Source organism: Hemibagrus wyckioides, linkage group LG28, assembly GCF_019097595.1.
Source record: "Hemibagrus wyckioides isolate EC202008001 linkage group LG28, SWU_Hwy_1.0, whole genome shotgun sequence".
NCBI lineage: Eukaryota > Metazoa > Chordata > Actinopteri > Siluriformes > Bagridae > Hemibagrus > Hemibagrus wyckioides.
Genome location: NC_080737.1, coordinates 660,767 through 669,523, shown reverse-complemented (window position 1 = coordinate 669,523; position 8,757 = coordinate 660,767). Strand labels below are relative to the sequence as shown.

The 8,757-nt window shown below is 44.3% G+C and overlaps 1 protein-coding gene across 7 annotated transcripts in view; it reads right to left on the bottom strand.

Moving 5' to 3' along the window:
* gria3a (glutamate receptor, ionotropic, AMPA 3a) overlaps positions 1-8,757 on the bottom strand; it is a 61,620-nt gene that overhangs the window by 22,513 nt on the left and 30,350 nt on the right. For all 7 annotated transcript variants that reach the window (XM_058383473.1, XM_058383472.1, XM_058383474.1 and 4 more), the window contains 2 exons: positions 275-442; positions 67-171 (listed from right to left, as the gene is read on the bottom strand). In XM_058383473.1, coding sequence (XP_058239456.1) covers positions 67-171; positions 275-442 — 273 coding nt within the window. The remainder of the gene's footprint in view (positions 1-66; positions 172-274; positions 443-8,757) is intronic.

The window sequence follows — 8,757 nt, the reverse complement described above, 5'->3', positions numbered from 1 at the left end:
AAATCTGGAATGATGATGAAAGTAAAATTTGAGCTGAGTTTTTAATTATTTTGCAGTGAATTGAACCTTTTTCGCTCCACTAGGTTTCATCTCATAAACATCGATGGTGAAGTTCGTACGACGTCCAAAAGAATCAAACTGGACATTTCCTGTCATTCCCTGAACCTGGACCTTTAACACACACACACAGACACACACACACACACACAGGACCAAAATGTAAAACATACAAGAATTACAGTTCCTGTCTGTGTGTGTGTGTGTGTGTGTGTACCATCTTCAGTGCCCTCTCGATGTCGATGCCCTGACTCCAGGGAACAGCTGGATTTGCTAAACAGTCTCCAGCGCTGCCACGCCGAGAAATGTCCACACGCTGACGACGCAAATACCGAAACGCTTCTGATATCACCAACACGGCATCATGGGTCAGTGCAGAGGTGTACTGTACACACACACACACACACACACACAGAATGTTGTTATGTTATGTGTGATACTAGATATGACCTGCTCACTGGGGACCAATGGGGTTTATAGAGACAGACATCTGTGTGTGTGTGTGTGTGTGTACTCTGTGTACTGTGGGTAATGTGTGTGTGTACTCTGTGTACTGTGGGTAATGTGTGTGTGTGTACTCTGTGTACTGTGGGTAATGTGTGTGTGTGTACTCTGTGTACTGTGGGTAATGTGTGTGTGTGTGTACTCTGTGTACTGTGAGTAATGTGTGTGTGTGTACTCTGTGTACTGTGGGTAATGTGTGTGTGTGTACTCTGTGTACTGTGGGTAATGTGTGTGTGTGTGTACTCTGTGTACTGCGAGTAATGTGTGTGTGTGTACTCTGTGTACTGTGGGTAATGTGTGTGTGTGTGTACTCTGTGTACTGTGAGTAATGTGTGTGTGTGTACTCTGTGTACTGTGAGTAATGTGTGTGTGTGTGTACTCTGTGTACTGCGAGTAATGTGTGTGTGTGTGTACTCTGTGTACTGCGAGTAATGTGTGTGTGTGTACTCTGTGTACTGTGAGTAATGTGTGTGTGTGTACTCTGTGTACTGCGAGTAATGTGTGTGTGTGTACTCTGTGTACTGTGAGTAATGTGTGTGTGTGTGTACTCTGTGTACTGTGAGTAATGTGTGTGTGTGTACTCTGTGTACTGTGAGTAATGTGTGTGTGTGTACTCTGTGTACTGTGAGTAATGTGTGTGTGTGTACTCTGTGTACTGTGAGTAATGTGTGTGTGTGTGTACTCTGTGTACTGTGAGTAATGTGTGTGTGTGTGTACTCTGTGTACTGCGAGTAATGTGTGTGTGTGTGTACTCTGTGTACTGCGAGTAATGTGTGTGTGTGTACTCTGTGTACTGTGGGTAATGTGTGTGTGTGTACTCTGTGTACTGTGGGTAATGTGTGTGTGTGTACTCTGTGTACTGTGAGTAATGTGTGTGTGTGTACTCTGTGTACTGTGAGTAATGTGTGTGTGTGTACTCTGTGTACTGTGAGTAATGTGTGTGTGTGTACTCTGTGTACTGTGAGTAATGTGTGTGTGTGTACTCTGTGTACTGTGAGTAATGTGTGTGTGTGTGTACTCTGTGTACTGTGAGTAATGTGTGTGTGTGTACTCTGTGTACTGTGAGTAATGTGTGTGTGTGTACTCTGTGTACTGTGAGTAATGTGTGTGTGTGTACTCTGTGTACTGTGGGTAATGTGTGTGTGTGTACTCTGTGTACTGTGAGTAATGTGTGTGTGTGTACTCTGTGTACTGTGAGTAATGTGTGTGTGTGTGTACTCTGTGTACTGTGGGTAATGTGTGTGTGTGTACTCTGTGTACTGTGAGTAATGTGTGTGTGTGTACTCTGTGTACTGTGAGTAATGTGTGTGTGTGTACTCTGTGTACTGTGGGTAATGTGTGTGTGTGTGTACTCTGTGTAATGGGGGTAATGTGTGTGTGTGTACTCTGTGTACTGTGGGTAATGTGTGTGTGTGTACTCTGTGTACTGTGGGTAATGTGTGTGTGTGTACTCTGTGTACTGTGGGTAATGTGTGTGTGTGTACTCTGTGTACTGTGAGTAATGTGTGTGTGTGTACTCTGTGTACTGTGAGTAATGTGTGTGTGTGTACTCTGTGTACTGTGGGTAATGTGTGTGTGTGTACTCTGTGTACTGTGAGTAATGTGTGTGTGTGTACTCTGTGTACTGTGGGTAATGTGTGTGTGTGTACTCTGTGTACTGTGGGTAATGTGTGTGTGTGTACTCTGTGTACTGTGGGTAATGTGTGTGTGTGTACTCTGTGTACTGTGGGTAATGTGTGTGTGTGTACTCTGTGTACTGTGAGTAATGTGTGTGTGTGTACTCTGTGTACTGTGAGTAATGTGTGTGTGTGTACTCTGTGTACTGTGGGTAATGTGTGTGTGTGTACTCTGTGTACTGTGAGTAATGTGTGTGTGTGTGTACTCTGTGTACTGTGGGTAATGTGTGTGTGTGTACTCTGTGTACTGTGGGTAATGTGTGTGTGTGTACTCTGTGTACTGTGGGTAATGTGTGTGTGTGTACTCTGTGTACTCTGTGTACTGTGGGTAATGTGTGTGTGTGTACTCTGTGTACTGTGGGTAATGTGTGTGTGTGTACTCTGTGTACTGTGAGTAATGTGTGTGTGTGTGTACTCTGTGTACTGTGGGTAATGTGTGTGTGTGTACTCTGTGTACTGTGGGTAATGTGTGTGTGTGTACTCTGTGTACTGTGAGTAATGTGTGTGTGTGTGTACTCTGTGTACTGTGGGTAATGTGTGTGTGTGTACTCTGTGTACTGTGGGTAATGTGTGTGTGTGTACTCTGTGTACTGTGGGTAATGTGTGTGTGTGTACTCTGTGTACTCTGTGTACTGTGAGTAATGTGTGTGTGTGTGTACTCTGTGTACTGTGGGTAATGTGTGTGTGTGTACTCTGTGTACTGTGGGTAATGTGTGTGTGTGTACTCTGTGTACTGTGGGTAATGTGTGTGTGTGTGTACTCTGTGTACTGTGGGTAATGTGTGTGTGTGTACTCTGTGTACTGTGGGTAATGTGTGTGTGTGTACTCTGTGTACTGTGGGTAATGTGTGTGTGTGTACTCTGTGTACTGTGGGTAATGTGTGTGTGTGTACTCTGTGTACTGTGGGTAATGTGTGTGTGTGTGTACTCTGTGTACTGTGAGTAATGTGTGTGTGTGTACTCTGTGTACTGTGGGTAATGTGTGTGTGTGTACTCTGTGTACTGTGGGTAATGTGTGTGTGTGTACTCTGTGTACTGTGGGTAATGTGTGTGTGTGTGTACTCTGTGTACTGTGGGTAATGTGTGTGTGTGTACTCTGTGTACTGTGGGTAATGTGTGTGTGTGTACTCTGTGTACTGTGGGTAATGTGTGTGTGTGTGTACTCTGTGTACTGTGGGTAATGTGTGTGTGTGTACTCTGTGTACTGCGAGTAATGTGTGTGTGTGTACTCTGTGTACTGTGGGTAATGTGTGTGTGTGTACTCTGTGTACTGTGGGTAATGTGTGTGTGTGTACTCTGTGTACTGTGAGTAATGTGTGTGTGTGTACTCTGTGTACTGTGAGTAATGTGTGTGTGTGTACTCTGTGTACTGTGAGTAATGTGTGTGTGTGTACTCTGTGTACTGTGAGTAATGTGTGTGTGTGTACTCTGTGTACTGTGAGTAATGTGTGTGTGTGTGTACTCTGTGTACTGTGAGTAATGTGTGTGTGTGTACTCTGTGTACTGTGAGTAATGTGTGTGTGTGTACTCTGTGTACTGTGAGTAATGTGTGTGTGTGTACTCTGTGTACTGTGAGTAATGTGTGTGTGTGTACTCTGTGTACTGTGAGTAATGTGTGTGTGTGTGTACTCTGTGTACTGTGAGTAATGTGTGTGTGTGTACTCTGTGTACTGTGAGTAATGTGTGTGTGTGTACTCTGTGTACTGTGAGTAATGTGTGTGTGTGTACTCTGTGTACTGTGAGTAATGTGTGTGTGTGTGTACTCTGTGTACTGTGAGTAATGTGTGTGTGTGTACTCTGTGTACTGTGAGTAATGTGTGTGTGTGTACTCTGTGTACTGTGAGTAATGTGTGTGTGTGTACTCTGTGTACTGTGGGTAATGTGTGTGTGTGTACTCTGTGTACTCTGTGTACTGTGGGTAATGTGTGTGTGTGTACTCTGTGTACTGTGGGTAATGTGTGTGTGTGTACTCTGTGTACTCTGTGTACTGTGAGTAATGTGTGTGTGTGTGTACTCTGTGTACTGTGGGTAATGTGTGTGTGTGTACTCTGTGTACTGTGGGTAATGTGTGTGTGTGTGTACTCTGTGTACTGTGGGTAATGTGTGTGTGTGTACTCTGTGTACTGTGGGTAATGTGTGTGTGTGTACTCTGTGTACTGTGGGTAATGTGTGTGTGTGTACTCTGTGTACTGTGGGTAATGTGTGTGTGTGTGTACTCTGTGTACTGTGGGTAATGTGTGTGTGTGTGTACTCTGTGTACTGTGGGTAATGTGTGTGTGTGTACTCTGTGTACTGTGGGTAATGTGTGTGTGTGTACTCTGTGTACTGTGGGTAATGTGTGTGTGTGTACTCTGTGTACTGTGGGTAATGTGTGTGTGTGTACTCTGTGTACTGTGGGTAATGTGTGTGTGTGTGTACTCTGTGTACTGTGGGTAATGTGTGTGTGTGTGTACTCTGTGTACTGTGGGTAATGTGTGTGTGTGTACTCTGTGTACTGTGAGTAATGTGTGTGTGTGTGTACTCTGTGTACTGTGGGTAATGTGTGTGTGTGTACTCTGTGTACTGTGAGTAATGTGTGTGTGTGTACTCTGTGTACTGTGGGTAATGTGTGTGTGTGTACTCTGTGTACTGTGGGTAATGTGTGTGTGTGTACTCTGTGTACTGTGAGTAATGTGTGTGTGTGTACTCTGTGTACTGTGGGTAATGTGTGTGTGTGTACTCTGTGTACTGTGGGTAATGTGTGTGTGTGTACTCTGTGTACTGTGAGTAATGTGTGTGTGTGTACTCTGTGTACTGTGAGTAATGTGTGTGTGTGTACTCTGTGTACTGTGGGTAATGTGTGTGTGTGTACTCTGTGTACTGTGAGTAATGTGTGTGTGTGTACTCTGTGTACTGTGAGTAATGTGTGTGTGTGTACTCTGTGTACTGTGAGTAATGTGTGTGTGTGTACTCTGTGTACTGTGGGTAATGTGTGTGTGTGTACTCTGTGTACTGTGAGTAATGTGTGTGTGTGTACTCTGTGTACTGTGGGTAATGTGTGTGTGTGTACTCTGTGTACTGTGAGTAATGTGTGTGTGTGTACTCTGTGTACTGTGAGTAATGTGTGTGTGTGTGTACTCTGTGTACTGTGGGTAATGTGTGTGTGTGTACTCTGTGTACTGTGAGTAATGTGTGTGTGTGTGTACTCTGTGTACTGTGAGTAATGTGTGTGTGTGTACTCTGTGTACTGTGAGTAATGTGTGTGTGTGTACTCTGTGTACTCTGTGTACTGTGGGTAATGTGTGTGTGTGTACTCTGTGTACTGTGGGTAATGTGTGTGTGTGTACTCTGTGTACTGTGGGTAATGTGTGTGTGTGTACTCTGTGTACTGTGAGTAATGTGTGTGTGTGTACTCTGTGTACTGTGAGTAATGTGTGTGTGTGTGTACTCTGTGTACTGTGGGTAATGTGTGTGTGTGTACTCTGTGTACTGTGAGTAATGTGTGTGTGTGTACTCTGTGTACTGTGGGTAATGTGTGTGTGTGTACTCTGTGTACTCTGTGTACTGTGAGTAATGTGTGTGTGTGTGTACTCTGTGTACTGTGGGTAATGTGTGTGTGTGTACTCTGTGTACTGTGGGTAATGTGTGTGTGTGTACTCTGTGTACTGTGAGTAATGTGTGTGTGTGTGTACTCTGTGTACTGTGGGTAATGTGTGTGTGTGTACTCTGTGTACTGTGGGTAATGTGTGTGTGTGTACTCTGTGTACTGTGGGTAATGTGTGTGTGTGTGTACTCTGTGTACTGTGAGTAATGTGTGTGTGTGTACTCTGTGTACTGTGGGTAATGTGTGTGTGTGTACTCTGTGTACTGTGGGTAATGTGTGTGTGTGTGTACTCTGTGTACTGTGGGTAATGTGTGTGTGTGTGTACTCTGTGTACTGTGAGTAATGTGTGTGTGTGTACTCTGTGTACTGTGGGTAATGTGTGTGTGTGTGTACTCTGTGTACTGTGGGTAATGTGTGTGTGTGTACTCTGTGTACTGTGGGTAATGTGTGTGTGTGTACTCTGTGTACTGTGGGTAATGTGTGTGTGTGTGTACTCTGTGTACTGTGGGTAATGTGTGTGTGTGTACTCTGTGTACTGTGAGTAATGTGTGTGTGTGTGTACTCTGTGTACTGTGGGTAATGTGTGTGTGTGTACTCTGTGTACTGTGAGTAATGTGTGTGTGTGTACTCTGTGTACTGTGAGTAATGTGTGTGTGTGTGTACTCTGTGTACTGTGGGTAATGTGTGTGTGTGTACTCTGTGTACTGTGAGTAATGTGTGTGTGTGTGTACTCTGTGTACTGTGGGTAATGTGTGTGTGTGTACTCTGTGTACTGTGAGTAATGTGTGTGTGTGTGTACTCTGTGTACTGTGAGTAATGTGTGTGTGTGTGTACTCTGTGTACTGTGAGTAATGTGTGTGTGTGTACTCTGTGTACTGTGGGTAATGTGTGTGTGTGTGTACTCTGTGTACTGTGGGTAATGTGTGTGTGTGTACTCTGTGTACTGTGAGTAATGTGTGTGTGTGTGTACTCTGTGTACTGTGAGTAATGTGTGTGTGTGTACTCTGTGTACTGTGAGTAATGTGTGTGTGTGTGTACTCTGTGTACTGTGAGTAATGTGTGTGTGTGTACTCTGTGTACTGTGAGTAATGTGTGTGTGTGTGTACTCTGTGTACTGTGGGTAATGTGTGTGTGTGTGTACTCTGTGTACTGTGGGTAATGTGTGTGTGTGTACTCTGTGTACTGTGGGTAATGTGTGTGTGTGTACTCTGTGTACTGTGAGTAATGTGTGTGTGTGTACTCTGTGTACTGTGGGTAATGTGTGTGTGTGTACTCTGTGTACTGTGGGTAATGTGTGTGTGTGTACTCTGTGTACTGTGAGTAATGTGTGTGTGTGTGTACTCTGTGTACTGTGAGTAATGTGTGTGTGTGTACTCTGTGTACTGTGGGTAATGTGTGTGTGTGTACTCTGTGTACTGTGAGTAATGTGTGTGTGTGTACTCTGTGTACTGTGGGTAATGTGTGTGTGTGTGTACTCTGTGTACTGTGGGTAATGTGTGTGTGTGTACTCTGTGTACTGTGGGTAATGTGTGTGTGTGTGTACTCTGTGTACTGTGAGTAATGTGTGTGTGTGTACTCTGTGTACTGTGGGTAATGTGTGTGTGTGTGTACTCTGTGTACTGTGGGTAAGGTGTGTGTGTGTACTCTGTGTATTGTGGGGAATGTGTGTGTGTGTACTCTGTGTACTGTGGGTAATGTGTGTGTGTGTACTCTGTGTACTGTGGGTAATGTGTGTGTGTGTACTCTGTGTACTGTGAGTAATGTGTGTGTGTGTACTCTGTGTACTGTGGGTAATGTGTGTGTGTGTACTCTGTGTACTGTGGGTAATGTGTGTGTGTGTACTCTGTGTACTGTGAGTAATGTGTGTGTGTGTGTACTCTGTGTACTGTGGGTAATGTGTGTGTGTGTACTCTGTGTACTGTGGGTAATGTGTGTGTGTGTGTACTCTGTGTACTGTGGGTAATGTGTGTGTGTGTACTCTGTGTACTGTGGGTAATGTGTGTGTGTGTACTCTGTGTACTGTGAGTAATGTGTGTGTGTGTGTACTCTGTGTACTGTGGGTAATGTGTGTGTGTGTACTCTGTGTACTGTGAGTAATGTGTGTGTGTGTGTACTCTGTGTACTGTGAGTAATGTGTGTGTGTGTGTACTCTGTGTACTGTGAGTAATGTGTGTGTGTGTACTCTGTGTACTGTGGGTAATGTGTGTGTGTGTACTCTGTGTACTGTGAGTAATGTGTGTGTGTGTACTCTGTGTACTGTGGGTAATGTGTGTGTGTGTGTACTCTGTGTACTGTGGGTAATGTGTGTGTGTGTACTCTGTGTACTCTGTGTACTGTGAGTAATGTGTGTGTGTGTGTACTCTGTGTACTGTGAGTAATGTGTGTGTGTGTGTACTCTGTGTACTGTGAGTAATGTGTGTGTGTGTACTCTGTGTACTGTGGGTAATGTGTGTGTGTGTACTCTGTGTACTGTGGGTAATGTGTGTGTGTGTACTCTGTGTACTGTGAGTAATGTGTGTGTGTGTGTACTCTGTGTACTGTGAGTAATGTGTGTGTGTGTACTCTGTGTACTGTGGGTAATGTGTGTGTGTGTACTCTGTGTACTGTGGGTAATGTGTGTGTGTGTGTACTCTGTGTACTGTGGGTAATGTGTGTGTGTGTACTCTGTGTACTGTGGGTAATGTGTGTGTGTGTACTCTGTGTACTCTGTGTACTGTGGGTAATGTGTGTGTGTGTACTCTGTGTACTGTGGGTAATGTGTGTGTGTGTACTCTGTGTACTGTGAGTAATGTGTGTGTGTGTGTACTCTGTGTACTGTGAGTAATGTGTGTGTGTGTGTACTCTGTGTACTGTGAGTAATGTGTGTGTGTGTACTCTGTGTACTGTGGGTAATGTGTGTGTGTGTACTCTGTGTACTGTGGGTAATGTGTGTGTGTGT